The sequence below is a fragment of the Littorina saxatilis genome, linkage group LG1 (assembly GCF_037325665.1).
Source record: "Littorina saxatilis isolate snail1 linkage group LG1, US_GU_Lsax_2.0, whole genome shotgun sequence".
Classification (NCBI taxonomy): domain Eukaryota; kingdom Metazoa; phylum Mollusca; class Gastropoda; order Littorinimorpha; family Littorinidae; genus Littorina; species Littorina saxatilis.
In genome coordinates this window covers 100,192,926-100,212,683 of record NC_090245.1, presented here as the reverse complement: position 1 = coordinate 100,212,683, position 19,758 = coordinate 100,192,926, and the positions used below count along the sequence as shown (strand labels likewise).

The 19,758-nt window shown below is 42.6% G+C and overlaps 1 protein-coding gene across 1 annotated transcript in view; it reads right to left on the bottom strand.

Moving 5' to 3' along the window:
* Positions 1-19,758, bottom strand: part of LOC138957062 (uncharacterized) — a 213,563-nt gene that overhangs the window by 171,639 nt on the left and 22,166 nt on the right. The window contains exons 13-15 of the mRNA XM_070328263.1: positions 11,553-11,885; positions 9,464-9,799; positions 3,389-3,500 (exon numbers count right to left, since the gene is read on the bottom strand). Of these exons, the coding sequence (XP_070184364.1) occupies positions 3,389-3,500; positions 9,464-9,799; positions 11,553-11,885 (781 nt within the window). The remainder of the gene's footprint in view (positions 1-3,388; positions 3,501-9,463; positions 9,800-11,552; positions 11,886-19,758) is intronic.

The window sequence follows — 19,758 nt, the reverse complement described above, 5'->3', positions numbered from 1 at the left end:
AACCCGCCTGAGGGACACAAATAATATGGAAAGCCGTTTGGCTCATAACTATCACAGCTGTAATTTAAAATAAATACACCTGTATTTAATAATAAATACACCTGTATTTATTTCTTAAAATGTATACAATAAGGTGTATTTTTTGTATTAATTACAGGTGTATTTATTATAAATTACAGGTGTATTTTTTGTAAATACAGGTGTATTTTTTTTATTAAACAGGTGTATTTATCATAAAATATAGGTGTAATTAATAATAAATACACCTGTATTTAATAATAAATACACCTGTATTTAAAAATAAATACACCTGTAATTAATAATAAATACACCTGTATTTAAAAATAAATACACCTGTATTTAATTAAAAAAATACACCTGTATTTAAAAATAAATACACCTGTATTTAAAAATAAATACACCTGTATTTAAAAATAAATACACCTTTTTTTGTTTGTTTGTTTGCTTAACGCCCAGCCGACCACGAAGGGCCATATCAGGGCGGTGCTGCTTTGACATATAACGTGCGCCACACACAAGACAGAAGTCGCAGCACAGGCTTCATGTCTCACCCAGTCACATTATTCTGACACCGGACCAACCAGTCCTAGCACTAACCCCATAATGCCAGACGCCAGGCGGAGCAGCCACTAGATTGCCAATTTTAAAGTCTTAGGTATGACCCGGCCGGGGTTCGAACCCACGACCTACCGATCACGGGGCGGACGCCTTACCACTAGGCCAACCGTGCCGGTATAAATACATCTGTTTTTAATAATAAATACACCTGTATTAATCAGTTATTAGTCACGTGGTTAAGCGACTTAAAAACTTGGACTGGGAATCCACATGAAGAACACTAAGCTTATAAGCGTCTTAATCGCCTCGCTTTGCCGCCTTTTGACAGAACAGCTCAAGATGGCGGGGGCGGGGGCGGGGGCGGGGGCGGGGGCGGGGGCGGGGGCGGCAAATGTCCCTGATGTTTTGGAAGGTTAGCGGGTTCAGTTTAACGCTGTTTCCCAGGCTTGCACAGCACTGGGGGAGGGGGTAAGTTAATTGTTTTATCAGACGAATTCGGTTCTTGTGACGTATTCCCCACGATCTACACTGAGTCAGTGGAGCATCCACATCCAGATATATAATCAACTGAATTTGAACTTGAACGGAGGCCTGTCCGCGTTTTTGACCAAAGATGCAAAATGTTGGAATTCGGTGCGAGAATTAGCCGCTATATCGTGTTATCGGTAATCTTGAACTTTAGCGAGTTAAATTCATAGCTGCATGGTAATCTTGAACTTTAGCGTGTTAAATACATAGCTCATAATTCAGAGGCATTTAAGTCTCCAAATTTGTAAAACCTGTACCGCAGTTGTAATCATAACAAGTCATTTTAGATCCCTTTGAAGTTACGGAATGAACTCCGATGAACTGTACGAATGCATTTCGTTTACATGGGTCAAAGAAAGAATTATCCGTGTGACCGGACAACGGAGACAACTCTTTCGTGTAGATGATGTCCCATGGTTGACATTGTCGCTTTGGAAGTCGTACATTTTCCGATTCAAGTTTTAATTTGTTACAGCTGTATTTATTAAATACAGGTGTATTTTTCATTATTAAATACAGGTGTATTTAACATTAATTACAGGTGTATTTATCATAAAATACAGGTGTATTTAAAAATAATTACAGGTGTATTCATGATTAAATACAGGTGTATTTATTATTAAATACAGGTGTATTGATTTTTAAATACAGGTGTAATTATTTTTAAATACAGGGGTATTTATTATTAAATACAGGTATATGTATCATTGAATACAGCTGTATTTATTTTAAATTACAGCTGTAATAGTTATGAGCCAAACGGCGTTCCATAAAATCATAACAAGTCGCGTAAGGCGAAAATACATTTTGTCAAGCTGTCGAACTCACAGAATGAAACTGAACGCAATGCAATTTTTCAGCAAGACCGTATACTCGTAGCATCGTCAGTCCACCGCTCATGACAAAGGCAGTGAAATTGACAAGAAGAGCGGGGTAGTAGTTGCGCTGAGAAGGTTAGCACGCTTTTCTGTACCACTCTTCGTTTTAACTTTCTGAGCGTGTTTTTAATCCAAACATATCATATCTATATGTTTTTGGAATCAGGAACCGACAAGGAATAAGATGAAAGTGTTTTTAAATTGATTACGACAATTTAATTTTGATAACAATTTTTATATATTTAATTTTCAGAGCTTGTTTTTGATCCAAATATAACATATTTATATGTTTTTAGAATCAGAAAATGATGAAGAATAAGATGAACGTAAATTTGGATCGTTTTATAAAAAAATATTTGTTTTTACAATTTTCAGATTTTTAATGACCAAAGTCATTAATTAATTTTTAAGCCACAACTTTTACAAAAAGCCGGATATGACGTCATCAAAGGTATTTATCGAAAAAAAGAAAAAAACGTTCGGGGATATCATTCCCAAGAACTCTCATATAAAATTTCATAAAGATCGGTCCAGTAGTTTGGTCTAAATCGCTCTACACGCACGCACACACACACACACACACACACACACACACACACACACACACACACACACACACACACACACACACACACACACACACATACACCACGACCCTCGTTTCGATTCCCCCTCTATGTTAAAACATTAACTTGACTAAATGTAATAAAAATCAGAGCGTCTGGTTATCAATGTACAACAGCCTGGTTTGCGAAAGAGTGAATGCCCTTGCTTTTTATTCAAAGAAATATTGGAGGGGCCAATCACTTGTTTGTTTGTTTGCTTAACGCCCAGCCGACCACGAACGGCCATATTAAGGCGGTGCGCACGTGCTGCTTTGACATATAACGTGCGCCACACACAAGACAGAAGTCGCAGCACAGGCTTCATGTCTCACCCAGTCACATTATTCTGACACTGGACCAACCAGTCCTAGTACTAACCCCATAATGCCAGACGCCAGGCGGAGCAGCCACTAGATTGCCAATTTTAAAGTCTTAGGTATGACCCGGACGGGGGTTCGAACCCACGACCTCCCGATCACGGGGCGGACGCCTTACCACTAGGCCAACCGTGCCGGGCCAATCACTAACGAGGGGCGTGTCGGAAACACGTGAACAGGAGCACGTGTGAAGTTATTTGTCAGAGGAAAATCAAGGGTATTCACTTCTTCACAACCCATACACACCCGAGGGAGTTATTTCCAAAATCATCTATTGCCAATGTGTCCTCCTTCAAACACACACACACACACACACACACACACACACACACGCACGCACGCACGCACATACACACGCACGCGCGCACACACACACACACACACACACACAAACTTAATAATGCCAACAAAGGTATCTTACTTGGCAGTAACGTCGTCAAATCCAGAGTCACAGAGGTTGTACCAGGTGCCGTTACGGTAAATCTGGACCGGCCCCTGCTTGATGTTACTGTTGTAGGTACCCGCGATGCGCACTGCAAACAGATGCAGTAAATGGCTTGATACCGTGAAACTCCCCTGTTAAGACCCCACAATTTAAGACTTCCTCCTTTTTCAGATGTTCTGTTCATAAATTCTGTAAATGCATCTCCATTTTAAGAATCCCTCCCTTTTAAGACCTGGTTTTCTCAGAGTTTTGGAGGTCTTAATGGGGAGGTACCACTGTACTACATACGTAAGAGAGACCGTCCATTAGATAACTAAACCATATCTTCACATGTGTCCATATATCATGTAAATGATACCAAGGGGTTAAACAAAAACTTAGACACATTCACGCGCTAGCGAAATAAAAAGGTTGTTGCTGTTTGTTTCCCGCTGTTTGTTTTAAACTTAAGGCAAATGCTTCCCTCTTTTGTTCAAAACTCCTCAAATTAGACATATATCGACATAGACGTAGACATAGAACACTTTATTATCTCAAGACAAGAAACTCAGGTGTGGTGTATCACAGCATTACAACATACAACATAAAACTACTTCCATATTCAAAATAAACCGTCACGATGTTAAAAGTCAAACTTGTTCGGAGTATTTTTAGTTTGTATGTTCATGCGGATGAGTAATAATGCAAATGTGACAGGGTGAACTGTCACCAATAATAGAGTAAAGCTATTCAGTGTCATTGTCCAGTTAGTCTTTGTTGCCGATCAGTTTGGTTTAAACTAAATTTTATTCAGAATTTCTTCGCATGAACAGTTCGAAACACACAGCTAGGACACGCACTCAAGCAAATACTTATATCACGTGATCAGTTTATAATAATAATAATAATAATTCTCTTTATTTATATAGCGCCTTATCCGAAGTTCAAAGCGCTTTTATGCCGTGTGAGATGGAATTTTTTACACAATATATCACGCATTCACATCGACCAGCAAACCTCAAGCCAGTTAGGCGAATGTTCACCTTTCGCGGCCTTTATTCCAAGTCACACGGGTATTTGATGGACATTTTTTATCTATGCCTATAAAATTTTGCCAGGAAAGACCCTTTTGTCAATCGTGGGATCTTTAACGTGCACACCCCAATATAGTGTACACGAAGGGACCTCGGTTTTTCGTCTCATCCGAAAGACTAGCACTTGAACCCACCATCTAGGTTAGGAAAGGGGGGAGAAAATAACGGCCCGACCCAGGGTCGAACACGCAACCTCTCGATTCCGAGCGCATGTGCGTTACCACTCGGCCACCCAGTTTGTGTTTTGTGTCTATTCATTATTCTAAGTACTAAAAGTACTGGTATGCACTACCCGTGTCCATGTTAGAACATCTATAGGCTATCAAAAGACTCCCTTTGGGTGAAGCTTGTGTCTGAGGCAGGCAACCCTGCGTGATTGGGGTAGTATTATGCAATGTGACGCCTGACTCGTTTGGGGGAAATAAGAAGTGGGTGTAATCAACGATCAAATGATCATATCTTAAGAAGAGTGATACAGGAGCAATAAAGCTCATCCAAAAAACTTACTTTGCTGGTAAATTGGAAAATACGACAACTCCGTACCAATTTTCGGAACTAAATTTCAAGCATAAAACACAAACAAACCTGTAACGAAAAGGGTAAGTGTGATAAGAATGTTTGTGTGCCTTTTACCATAGTAACATTATGAATACCCCTTGAGGAGCTACATTTTGAACTGTGGTACATTTCTACTACCCATTGTGACATAAAACAGACAATGCTTCTTGTTTAAGCGTGAGAGAAAGTAATTGAAAAAAACATGACATTTTTAAAGGCATACTAACGCACTCCCGTGTTTACAAAGTGTAGTTTGCCCACAATCGATGTCAAACGCACCATAGACCATATAATGACGATACGTCACCATGCGCGGACCATAATACATGCATTACAGCTTGTTCTAGCCTCTGAAAAAGTGAGGATGTCAACAAAGCCGCGGTGTTCTCTCCCTTGCATCAACGTTACATGTGTTGCCAAATCTATAAATAGGACGATCCAGATCAAAATGAAAATTCAAATATCTCAACATTTAAGGGCTCCTAGACCACAATATTTTGCAGGGAACTTAATTTAGTCTGTCTCCAGCTGTTGGTAAAGCAATTAGCGTGTATAGTCATCGAGTACATATGGCTTTAAGAGATAATGTAAATGTTAGTTTAAAGGCACTCTCAGCCTTTTTCAAAATTCAGTCGTCAGTTTGTGATTTTAATGCGATTTTAATGTATCTGCAATAGCACGTTATTATGTACCTCTGAATCTGAAACGCAACAAACAAACTGCGAGTCACACAAACTAAGCGGTGGCGATTGACCGTTCAAAGAAACTGGCGCTATGCAGAACATTCCTCTGCTATTCGGGAAACACGTTTTGCGTGACACGGTTCCGGGCTTTTCTTTTTCCAAACTTTTAAAACTTCGAATTGTACTGATTGTCTTGATGAATTTTTTTTTATAATTTAAGAATGTTTGTGTAACAAGCTGTCAAAAGTTAGGTCTAGCAGCAAAACGAGGCCCATACGATTGTCTTACAGACAATCCGGCTGGCCACGCAAAAAATAAATTCTTTGAAAATTGCTCGCTCTTCACAGAAGGCACACCTGGGATGTTCTCAAACGTTGAGTGATTAAACAAAAGGGGGTTTGTACTGTGTGTAAACGGTTGGCCTAGTGGTAAGGCGTCCGCCCCGTGATGGGGAGGTCGTGGGTTCAAACCCCGGCCGGGTCATACCTAAGACTTTAAAATTGGCAATCTAGTGGCTGCTCCGCCTGGCGTCTGGCATTATGGGGTTACGTTAGTGCTAGGACTGGTTGGTCCGGTGTCAGAATAATGTGACTGGGTGAGACATGAAGCCTGTGCTGCGACTTCTGTCTTGTGTGTGGCGCACGTTATATGTCAAAGCAGCACTGCCCTGATATAACCCTTCGTGGTCGACTGGGCGTTAAGCAAACAAACAAACAAACTGTGTGTAAAAGCCTGACAGTGTCTGTGATCAGAAACTGATGGTTTACGGGAGGCTGTCTGTGTCTTTAAGTATTGCTATCCATAAGCATACCATTTCTCTCTCTCTCTCTCTCTCTCTCTCGCTCTCTCTCTCGCTCTCTCTCTCTCTCGCTCTCTCTCTCTCTCATTCTCTCTCTCTCTCCCTCTCACGCACACACAAACACACTGTATAACCCGACCACTTATAGCACAAGAAAATTTGCTGATTCAAATCAGCAGGTTCCCAGACGTTCCTTCATGTAATTTTTAGGTGAATGGTCAAAGTGGTTTCTTGCACACACTCAGTCATCTTGCACAACAATGCAACACAAAGGAACTTAGTCGATAAATATCGACAGGGGGCCGACAAATGGTTTTCATGTGAAATGTGTGTATATGGGTGTGGGTCTGAAACAAACAAACAAACCATGTGAACCCCAAAGTCATGCGCCCACACGAACACACACACACACACCCACGCGCGGGCGCTGTAGAACACACACATAATATAGTAAATACTTCAACACAGTGTGCGTATAATGTTGTATTAATTTTGTTTAGTTTCACTTTCAAAGAAACCACAAAAAAGAAACCAACATGAACAACTTCAGAGCTCTTACTTTGATTACAAACTGCATGATTTGGATAATAGTTGATCGGTTTGATCTAATGCTGATCTGTTGCAGGCTTTAGTTTTTTTTCAGCGGCATAATTCAGTGCTTCGTCTCGTTTCGAAAACAAAAGCAGACGACAAATTTAGTCAGATGGAGTTGTCTCCCGTACTCCTGAAGCATGCACTGATCTAAAAATAATCCACTATTCAACAAAAGAAAAGATCCGCACGCGGCACTTGCTGAACACGAGAGCGTTCGGTCTTTTAGAAGATTTGTATCTTGAAATGAAAATTAACGAATATCGCGCTGTCCGAAGGAATGGAGTACATATCGGACAATGACCACGCTCAGGCTAAAACGATAGGACATCTGACCGACATGCGGCAATGTGAATCGGACATTTGGGGATTTTCATCGTTATATGTCCGATGTCCGACGCCTAACGACATCCCTGCCCACATTATTCTGATTGATTACAACCAAACCTACTATCATTGGACACATCCAAATGCAAGCGCCTGTTCTTGACAATTTCTCTGTGACCTAAAAATAAAACCAGTGCAATTTCCTCGGTCGGGCTTTGCCACAGAAACTCACGGTTTGGCCTGTAGGTAAAATGTACAATGTATTTTCTGATTTGTGCACAAAAGCTATTTTTATTTTTTATTTTTTATTAACATAACAATGTTTAATGTCACTGTTTGTTTAAAAGAACATGGTCACATATGTAAAAAAAAAAAAATGTTAAATTAGAAAATAAATAACATTTTGGTTCATGATTTTTCCTACACCTGTGCTGAAAATAAGAAATAAAAATGTCGGTATATAAGTCACTCAAATACAGCTAAGTATGAAGACACTCAAGGAAGAGATGTCTAGTCTCATCCGCTACAGAAGGAAGAATGCTCTCAGTCTGGGAGACTTTCTCCGCCCACACCCATCACTCGGAGAGAAACCGATGATGGTCTTGGTCACCAATTTGTTCACCTCAACTGTTGCGAGCTGGTTCTAGTGTGCTTGCAGCAGACCCAGCACAGCACAGATCCACATCTGGAATCTTAAGTTAAATGTGTCCCAAGACACACATATTGTAGTCCTGGCATCCTGAAAGGCAGAGGCCCCAACCTACAGGTTTGCTACCATACCAAAAACGCCTCCAGACACGGCAACTTGGGAGCAGAGGCAACAGCTCCGCTTGAACCTCAGAAACCAAATGTGCCTCCAGACACACAGATCCCTTAGACGGCCGAGGCTGTGGCCTCTAAGGTTCTCTTGTACCAAACCGCCTCCTGACTCTGCATCAGATTGCTTGCGCTGGCATCTGCTTAAATAGACCCACATTAAGTCACCACCGAGTGGTAGACACAGACTGCCAGCTTCACACACGGGTGGGAATGTTCTGAGCAAAACACTATGTGTTACTCCATACCCCCCGCCCTCCATGGAACTTCTTGACCCCAACAAATTGGGGGGGGGGGGGGGGAGTTTGCCCAGTCGGTAGAGGCGCTGGCTTTAAAACCGGTTGTTACTATCAGCGTGGGTTCAACCCCCAAGTTCGGCGCGGGATGTGTGTCCCAGAGTCAACTTTGTGCAGACTCTCCTCGGTGTCCGAACGCCCCCGTGTGCACGCATGCGCACGATAAAGATCCCAGGGTCACAGCGAAAGCCTCAGGCCATGGAAACACGGATACATGCATGCAAAAATATGAAGCCCGGGTGTCCGTTCGGCCAACAGCCAAAAAAGTAACCATTTCAGCACTGACCCAAGACGACCCAACCCGGTCCCTAGCCCATTTCAGGTCTCCTCTAGCAGCCGGCAGCCAGCTGTCTACATCCCCCCCCCCCCCCCCCCGCATTTTATTTTTTATTTTCATACAAAGCCGGGTTTTCCCGTGTAACATGCCCCTAATGGCTTTGCCGTGAGGGCGTAAAACTTTCATTTTCTCGCTAAGTATGAATGGCTCGGTTTGAGTTTGTTACGGTTGACCCTGCACAATTCGACCTATGATGTTTTTGTTGAACAATTTTGCCTATGGGAGGGGTGACGTATTTCACAACTTCCTGTGTTACACAAACTCAGTGATGACCAATTTTGCCTTCACCCACGGATTTCACAACTTTCTACAGATGAACAACAATGTTGCCTTCACCCCTCCCATAGGGTGACGGATGTCACAACTTTCTGTGTACACAAACTGATGACGTATTTCACAACAAAATGGCGCTGCCCATGGTCAACCTCGAAACTAGTTCCGGTTCCGGAATGTCACCGTTCACACAGGCAAATGCCTCCGCATAACCCAGACCTCCGGGTCTGGGAATGAGGGTAAGACAGCCACAAAGTTACTTCCCGCTTACAGCCATCTTCAGCCAACACCCACTTACCGTCGTCGAAGCAGATGACCTTTGCATCCTTGCTGTGCCCCGAGCAGAAGCCTGAGGTGGCCGCCTTCCAACTTTTGTGTAAACAGTCCTCCGGGGACTTGTCCTCTCGACACTGCGGGTTGACCTGCTGGTAAATTTTGGCTGGAGGGTTTGGTAACGCAGTTGTATTCTGGTCATTCTGACCCTCCGTGTAACCTAGGTAACGGCAAACGGCATGCGCCTCGTAGGTGCTGAAATAGTTGCGACTGTCACATATCGTGCCCCACACTCCGTCCACACTGACCTCCACACGACCTTTCAGGTCCGAGTCGGAGCCATTCAGCCGGAAGTAGACGCCTGTCGGACATAAAGCAGGTATCACTTATCAAATTCCACCTGTAGTGTTTGTTTTATTTAGTTCATTTAGATTTCAGTGGCAAGAAGAAACAAGTCGCGTAAGGCGAAAATACAACATTTAGTCAAGTAGCTGTCGAACTCACAGAATGAAACTGAACGCAATGCAACGCAGCAAGACCGTAGTATACTCGTAGCATCGTCAGTCCACCGCTCACGGCATAGGCAGTGAAATTGACAAGAAGAGCGGTTTAGTAGTTGCGCTGAGAAGGATAGCACGCTTTTCTGTACCTCTCTTCGTTTTAACTTTCTGAGCGTGTTTTTAATCCAAACATATATCTATATGTTTTTGGAATCAAGAACCGACAAGGAATAAGATGAAAGTGTTTTTAAATTGATTTCGAAAATTTAATTTTGATAATAATTTTTATATATTTAATTTTCAGAGCTTGTTTTTAATCCAAAGTCATTAATTAATGTTTAAGCCACCAAGCTGAAATGCAATACTGAAGTCCGGCCTTCGTCGAAGATTGCTTGGCCAAAATTTCAATCAATTTGATTTAAAAATGAAGGTGTGACAGTGCCGCCTCAACTTTTACAAAAAGCCGGATATGACGTCATCAAGTGTATTTATCGAAAAAAAGAAAAAAACATCCGGGGATATCATTCCCAGGAACTCTCATGTAAAATTTCATAAAGATCGGTCCAGTAGTTTGGTCTGAATCGCTCTACACGCGCGCACACACACACACACACACACACACACACACACACACACACACACACACACACACACACACACACACACACACACACACACACACACACACACACACACACACACACACACACATACACCACGACCCTCGCCTCGATTCCCCCTCTATGTTAAAACATTTAGTCAAAACTTGACTAAATGTAAAAAGAAAATAGATAGATAGATAGATAATATTCATTTCATCATCGGAGAAACATAGGGAAGTAAGTGGAAAAAAATGTTGGTTTTTAGGGTAACCCGACCGACCCTATTTTTTCCCGCCGTTCCTAAAACTTTTTTTTATTTCTCAATTTTTTTTATTTTTTAAATAGGCAAATTTTGCGAACCTGACGAAATAGTGTTTGCGATGTTTTCATATTATTATGAGGTCAACTAAATTTAAAAAAAGACTACCTACCGATCCTTTTTAAAAATTTTGTTTACCCAAAACCAACATAATTTTGTTTGGCCTACGTGCTAGTTATACGGGGCCAATCACTTGGCACTTGCGAGAATAACAAGCACTAAAATGAACAAGCGACTTCCATCCTAAAATGAGACTGAGAGCAGACTAGAGGGACGAAGAAACATTGAATTAACAATTGTCTTTCTTCTTTATTCAAAGGCACCAGCCAATTCCTATGTGCGCCATTTTGTGATCAATCACCATAGATCTCTCGGTAAGAGCATCATGTCACTTGATCAAACACCAAAAATCAAGAACTCAACTACTTTCTGTGCAAGAGTTGGATAGTTTTTTGCTGAATAAATGTCATAACTGACAACTCCTTCAATCTGCAATATTTATTCAGCAAAACAATTATATCCTACTTTGCACAGAAAGTAGCCAGGCTTTTAGTAAAAGATGTAATGCTCTTGGCTCTTGTCTGGTGTTGGTTAAGGTGGGAAGAAGGCTCTTGGCTCTTGTCTGGTGTTGGTTAAGGTGGGAAGAAGGCTCTGATCAAGTTTAAACTTAAGAGGCAAAGAATCTTTAATTACCCCTTGTATTAGTGCAGAGCACACCGGCCGCCTTGTTGCTCTGACAACCTGAAACACGGCCCACGGTCAGCGAACAGTCTCGGAGACGCGTCTCGTTCCCTTTACAGTTGACATTGCTGGTCCAGTACGGGCCGTTAGCGGCGTAGTAGAAGTAGTTGCTGTAGGCAAAATGCTCGTACGCTGTGCCGAACTGGAAACCATGCTCCGAGCAGAAGACTTGAGCGTCCTTGTCGTCCCAACCGTCGCTGCAGATTCTGCCCGTGATGTTCATGAAATGGACCAGGACCGCTCCTGTGTTGTTGCTTGGACTGCTCTCAAGTGTGTATGTGTAGTCTGTGGGAGGAACCAAGATGGTTGAACAAAACACCACAAGAGAAAGGATGCATTGCAGACAACCATTCTATTTTCTTCTGTTGCACGCGTGTTATGTAACCCCCACATTCGAGGATATTTCAGGCACTAAATATTTCATATGCACCATATTTGCCATGATAGTAAAGAAGGGCAACACCTCTCTAGGCTTTCTAGCACAGCATATTCAAAAGGTCTACATGTTACCTTGCCGTCATGCCATGACACATCAACTCCAACAGCGCCTTCAGCCTTGATTCTACAATTTATTTTGCATTATATTGACGTAAGAGCTACATATGACATTGAACCTGATAACCAGAGCGATATTAATTCGTCTTGGGTTTACTGATAAAAGCAAAAAAAAGTCAATGTAAGTCTCCGTACCACAAACTTCTGACATTTAAATACACTGCAAAACAGGCAATCTACCGCAAAACAGACAGTACATAGCAAAACAGGCAATCTACCGCAAAACAGACAGTACATAGCAAAACAGGCAATCTACCGCAAAACAGACAGTACATAGCAAAACAGGCAATCTACCGCAAAACAGACAGTACACTGCAAAACATGCAATCTACCGCAAAACAGACAGTACATTGCAAAACAGGCAATCTACCGCAAAACAGACAGTACATTGCAAAAGAGGCAATCTACTGCAAAACAGACAGTACATTGCAAAACAGGCAATCTACCACAAAACAGACAGTACATTGCAAAACAGGCAATCTACCGCAAAACAGACAGTACATTGCAAAACAGGCAATCTATCGCAAAACAGACAGTACATTGCAAAACAGGCAATCTACCGCAAAACAGACAGTACATTGCAAAACAGGCAATCTATCGCAAAACAGACAGTACATTGCAAAACAGGCAATCTACCGCAAAACAGACAGTACATTGCGAAACCTTGTTCCAGTCATTCCACAATTACCTACAGAAGAAAATAAATTGGCTGATCATTATACTGTTGTTTCGTACACGAGCCTTGAAGGACTTACCTCTTGCTAAAGCCAACAAGTTGCGTAAGTGTTTTTAGATCGTTTTATAACAAAACTAATTTTAATTACAATTTTCAGATTTTTAATGACCAAAGTCATCAACTAATTTTTAAGCCTCCAAGCTGAAATGCAATACCAAAGTCCGGCCTTCGTCGAAGATAGCTTGGCCAAAATTCTAATCAATTTGATTGAAAAATGAGGGTGTGACAGTGCCGCCTAAACTTTTACAAAGAGCCGGATATGACGTAATCAAAGACATTTATCAAAAAATGACAAACACGTCTGGGGATATCATGCCCAGGAACTCTCATGTAAAATTTCATAAAGATCGGTTCAGTAGTTTACTCTGAATCGCTCTACACACACACACACACACAGACACCCACACACACACATACACCACGACCCTTGTTGCTGCCGCAGTTCGTAAATCGGGCGCCTGTGCCGCGTCACTAAAAACTCACCTGACGCTTTTGGTAGTCCGCCGCACACAAATATAGTTCGTCAGCTTTCATTGATTTTACTTGAAGACTTGCAAGGCTTGGAAGTGTGTTTTTAAGTCGATGACTTGATCATGTCTTAACTTTGTCGCATATTTTATGTGGATGCAGAAAACATCTTTTTTGGGGTTACTTGTGATATATGTATTGATGCGCGCACTTCCGAATGCAAGCTAGCTTTTAGCACGTTTTGCTAGTTCAGTTCAACCGGTGCCGTCAAGGAAGACAGACTGATCCTCACTGCTTTCCTCAGATAACAAAAGGGCCAACGAGGTAATGTGATCTTTGTAGAATGTTTTGCTACTTTCCTCATATAATTTCTAAGGCCAACGAAGTATGTAGTCTTGTAGAATATTTTTACTGCTTTCTCAATTGTGGTTGTAACGCCTGCAGGACACGCGAACTAAGTTGCATGATATTTTCGTAATATTTTTACGAGCTCGTTCATGGTATGGGCTTCACGTGATATATGTGCCAGGTCTTTTTGGCTGGACTCTATCTGACACATAACTCAGAGGCATAGTTCGTTTGGTCTGTTTTTAGTGCAAGTATGAGCAACGAAAATTACAGATAGCGATACCTTTTGAGAGAGGCAATGGAGATCATCCTCATGACTTTAAATTACCGTGACATATAGAAGGGATAGTTCCCTTATACTGACATCAGCGATTTGTACTCGGGCTTGATGTTGCATTTGTTGACGATACAGACTTGGAATTTGCATAATGTGTGCCATGTTCTGAGTTAGACTCTTTCTTATCTTATTCTTTTAGCCATTTCATGCTCAGTCCTTCTTACTATTGTGTGTCAGTTTTTATGAGATGAACTTGAAACTCCCATGACATGTGTCATGTTTTGAATTGGACCTTTTTCTGGATTTTATATCGGCTATTTCTTACTTGGTTTTATCATTGTGTTTCAGTTTTACGACACCACGGGTTATGTTCAAAAGGAAGAATAAAGCGATTTACATAACCTTGCGTGCCAGTGTTAACGTTGGAAGGAAGGCAGTGACAGTAAAACTCGGACCTGAGACGAAGGACACCCAATCGACCCAGAGCTTCGACCCTGGCACCGGTCAACTCTACCGTTCCTGGTCAACTTTATTGTTCCTGATCAGCTCTACTGTTCCTGATCAACTCTACTGCTCCTGATCAACTCTACTGTTCCTGATCAACTCTACCGTTCCTGGTCAACTTTATTGTTCCTGATCAGCTCTACTGTTCCAGAAACTCGACCGTTGAATTCGACTGATGCAGACACTTCGATATTTTGGTGTAGACAGTAGTCAATATCAACAGGAGAGTCTTGCACTTAGACGTTCCAGTCGTGAAGCAAAAATGACTGAGAAGGGCAAAGCTTATCAAATGAAACTGCTCACGGATAACTTCAGATCTGATCGAGATAACCTACAGGCGTTTCTGGCAGAGACAGACCATGAACTTCAAAAGGAAGAAGTAGATTGTGAGGATGTGATCGCCAGACGCATGAAGGTGACGTCTCTACTCACCTCCCTAAAAGAAACTGCAGAAAGACTAAAAGAACTTAGTGACACCAGTGAAGAAGACATTGATTCAGCACTTGCTGAAATGACAGATGCGTCAGTTACGACAATGAATAAGATTGTCACTGCCACCAAACACATGTATTCGCACAGTTCCACTCGTTCTCACGCTTCACATTCCTCCAGAAGATCTAAGGCTTCAACTACATCAACTACATCGTCAAGAAGAGTTGCCGCTGCGGCTGAAACTGCTGCACTACGAGTGAAGCTAGAGGCACAGCATATTGAGAACGAGGGGCAGGAAGAACTGGAGCAATTGGAATTTGAAGAAAAGATGCGCAGATTAAACGCCGAAAGAAAAATGGCTAATCTGAAGAGAAAACATGAAGCTCAGAAGGTAGAAACTCAGCTGAAAATGGAAGAGGCGAGACTGTATGCACTTGAACAGACCTCAAGCTCGACGTCAAGCAGATCAAGCTGCAAGTCGACAAGCAGCCGTACCATGCCTGGGAGAACTGATAATAACCCAACGAAACAAAACCTGCGAGCACATGCTTCAGTCTTTACTCCCGAAACTCATGATGAAAATTTGGTAGAAGCACTGGCAAGGGCAATAACTTCAAGTCGCCTTCCCATTCCCGAACCACCGATCTTCACAGGAGACTCCCTGCAGTACCCAGACTGGTCATTCTCTTTTACATCCTTGATTGAGAACAAAAGGGTTCCACCTGAAGAAAGAATACACTTCCTCAAGCGCTATCTGGGAGGCCCCGCCAAGGAAGCTGTCAGTGGGTTCTTTATGCTGCGGAGTAAAGATGCCTATCAGCGAGCCAGAGACATTCTAGAACAAAGATTTGGCAACTCCTATGTCATTTCTGAGGCTTTTCGGTCTAAGTTGGATGCTTGGCCCAAGGTGCACAACAAAGACAAGTCAGGCCTGCGCAATCTGTCTGATTTTCTACTGCAGTGCCAAGCTGCGGCTGCAGAAGTGGAAGACATGAAGTTTCTTGATGACATGCGAGAGATCAAGAAAATCACTGCCAAACTGCCAGACTGGATGGTTCACACATGGAACAGGAAAATTGCAAAAAGCAAACGAGACAAAGGAAGATACCCCAACTTTCAAGAATTCGCAAGTTTTGTCTCTGAAGAATCTGAGATATTGAATGATCCCATTCTGTCCTCTGAGCCTTCACCAGTACAGCCCCCTGTGAAGCAGCAGATCAGAAAACATGGAGACTCATATACTTCACAAAGAACAGTTCTCAGTACAGGTCAGAATGAAATACATGAACCTAAGCCATCTACAAGCTGTTTGTTCTGCAAGAGACAAAATCATTCTTTGAACGAATGCAGAGACTTCATGAACAAACAGATGGCAGAAAGAAAGGACTACGTAAGAAAAGAAGGCTTATGTTTTGCCTGCCTAAGACAGGGACACATGTCAAAAGAATGTGTGAAGCGAAGTGACTGTAAGAAATGTAAAAGGAAACATCCCACAAGCTTGCATGAGGAGAGACAATATTCTGGAGTTGAGCAGCCAGTGAGGAAAGAACAAAACAACAGAGAAGGGAACGCCACATGCAGGAAGGTCCTGTCTAAGACAAAAAACAGTCTAACGTCAATGGCCGTTCCGGTGTACCTGTCGACCGAGCAGAACCCAGACCATGAACTCTTAGTATATGCACTTCTGGATACCATGTCTGACTCAACCTTTGTTCTCGACTCAGTGGCTGAAGATCTGCAGGCATCATCTGAACCTGCCACTCTGAGACTCACAACAATGACTGACAGTAGCGTCACAATATCCTGTCAAAAATACACCAACCTGAAAGTGAGAGGCTTCAACTCTGAAAAAACAATCTCTCTCCCTGCCATGTATTCTAGAGATCACATACCTCTGGATTATGAACACATTCCGTCACCGGAAACAGCAAGCAAATGGCCTCATTTGAGCAGGTTGAAAGATCGCCTGGCCCCAAGGCAAGACTGCCCCGTTGGAATCTTGATTGGCTACAATTGTCCCAGAGCTCTAGCACCTCTGAACTGTGTTGTTGGAGAGGGAAATCAGCCGTACGCAGTCGAGACAGAACTTGGATGGAGCATTGTTGGAGGCACCACCGCAAACAAAGAAAGATTTGATGCAATAGGGCACTCACACAGAGTCGTCACGCAAGAAGTTCCTCCCTCAATCTGCCGTCCTGAAAAATCTGTGACCTATGTGTACAAAACACAAATCAAGGAGGTCACTGCCACAGACCTCATCAAGCCAATGGAGCAAGACTTCAAAGATCAAGGCTCAGACTTAAGGTCAATGTCCCAGGAAGACAAGACATTCCCAAAGACACTTAAAGAAGGCATTCACCAGAGAGCAGACGGGTATTACGAAATGCCTCTGCCTTCCAAAAATGGGGAACCAAAGCTACCAAACAACAGACAAGCAGACCATGCCTCTCGTGGGCTCTCTGTAGATGAGATATCAACTTCAAACTGGCTCACTGGTCCTGAGTTTCTGTGGAAAGGGGAGATAACTGCAGAAGACATTGACATTGAGATCTCCCCTCAAGATGTTGAAGTAAACTCAACAACAGTTTTCACAACTCAAAATTCAAAGTTCACAAGCTTTGAAGAGAAAATTGGCAGATTCTCTAGCTACAAGAAGGCAGTCGCGGCAGTCGCCATCATCGTTAAGTGCTGCGCGCGCAAACAGAACAAACAGATTTCCGCCTTGGAAGCAAACCAGATAGCAAAAAGAAATCTCATTCGAGTCATCCAGAGGGAAGCGTTTGGGGGAGCTTGCGAACTCAAGTCAAAATCAAACCCCCTCAGAGACCTTGACCCGTTCCTCGATGATGACAGCCTCCTACGGGTGGGAGGCAGGCTCAGAAAGACTTCAGAATTGTATGGCGTGAAACACCCATTAATCCTCCCCAAGAACAGCCATCTGTCACGTCTCATCGCCGTGCATCATCACGAAAAAACGGCTCACCAAGGTCGAAGTCTGACAATGAACGACATCCGCTCAAGCGGATACTGGATCATCGGATGCAGAAGGGTGACCTCGTCACTCATAAACCAGTGTGTGACCTGCATCAAGCATCGTGGAAAGGCCAGAGGTCAAAGGATGGCAGACCTCCCGAAGGAGAGAGTAGAACCCTCGCCCCCACCACCAGGAGGGTTTGAGAAGGAAGATCTCTACTTGAAAAAGAGATGGAGACGAGTGCAGTTCCTGGCTGACCTGTTCTGGACCAGATGGAGAAGAGAATACCTGCAAACTCTGCAGACAAGGAACACCTGGCAAAAGGCGCAGCGAAATATCTGTGTTGGTGACATTGTCCTACTGCAAGATGATGGGATCTGTAGGGCGGACTGGAAAGTTGCCAAGGTTGTAGAAACTTTCCCAAGTGACGATGGGCTTGTCAGAAAGGTCCGACTGCTCATGGCGACATCTGAGCTCAACAACCATGGCCAACCCCTGCACAAAAGGACTTACTTGGACAGACCTGCTCACAAGCTAGTCGTTCTTCTTGCTAGAGATACGTTGACGGTAGATTAGCTCCCTTTGTGGAGGTGACCTGGACCTACCTTAACAAACCTGTTCACAAGCTTGTCGTTCGTTTTGGAACGAGTTGACAGTAGATTAACACACTGTGTGGGTGTAATCAGCACTAGTGTTTTCTAAGCTGAACATGTGTTATCAGTAGAAGACTGAGAACAGTGAAACTTCATAGAAGTGATTATTAACCTTTTAATCGTGATTTTATTTTAAAATTAGCACATGTTTTTAAAGGCTGAACATGTGTCAGCAGAAGACTGTAAACAGTGAAGCTTCACAGAAGTCATTCATAACCTTTTAATCTTGATTTTGAAATCATCATGGATGATTTGGGTGGGAGTGTTGCTGCCGCAGTTCGTAAATCGGGCGCCTGTGCCGCGTCACTAAAAACTCACCTGACGCTTTTGGTAGTCCGCCGCACACAAATATAGTTCGTCAGCTTTCATTGATTTTACTTGAAGACTTGCAAGGCTTGGAAGTGTGTTTTTAAGTCGATGACTTGATCATGTCTTAACTTTGTCGCATATTTTATGTGGATGCAGAAAACATCTTTTTTGGGGTTACTTGTGATATATGTATTGATGCGCGCACTTCCGAATGCAAGCTAGCTTTTAGCACGTTTTGCTAGTTCAGTTCAACCGGTGCCGTCAAGGAAGACAGACTGATCCTCACTGCTTTCCTCAGATAACAAAAGGGCCAACGAGGTAATGTGATCTTTGTAGAATGTTTTGCTACTTTCCTCATATAATTTCTAAGGCCAACGAAGTATGTAGTCTTGTAGAATATTTTTACTGCTTTCTCAATTGTGGTTGTAACGCCTGCAGGACACGCGAACTAAGTTGCATGATATTTTCGTAATATTTTTACGAGCTCGTTCATGGTATGGGCTTCACGTGATATATGTGCCAGGTCTTTTTGGCTGGACTCTATCTGACACATAACTCAGAGGCATAGTTCGTTTGGTCTGTTTTTAGTGCAAGTATGAGCAACGAAAATTACAGATAGCGATACCTTTTGAGAGAGGCAATGGAGATCATCCTCATGACTTTAAATTACCGTGACATATAGAAGGGATAGTTCCCTTATACTGACATCAGCGATTTGTACTCGGGCTTGATGTTGCATTTGTTGACGATACAGACTTGGAATTTGCATAATGTGTGCCATGTTCTGAGTTAGACTCTTTCTTATCTTATTCTTTTAGCCATTTCATGCTCAGTCCTTCTTACTATTGTGTGTCAGTTTTTATGAGATGAACTTGAAACTCCCATGACATGTGTCATGTTTT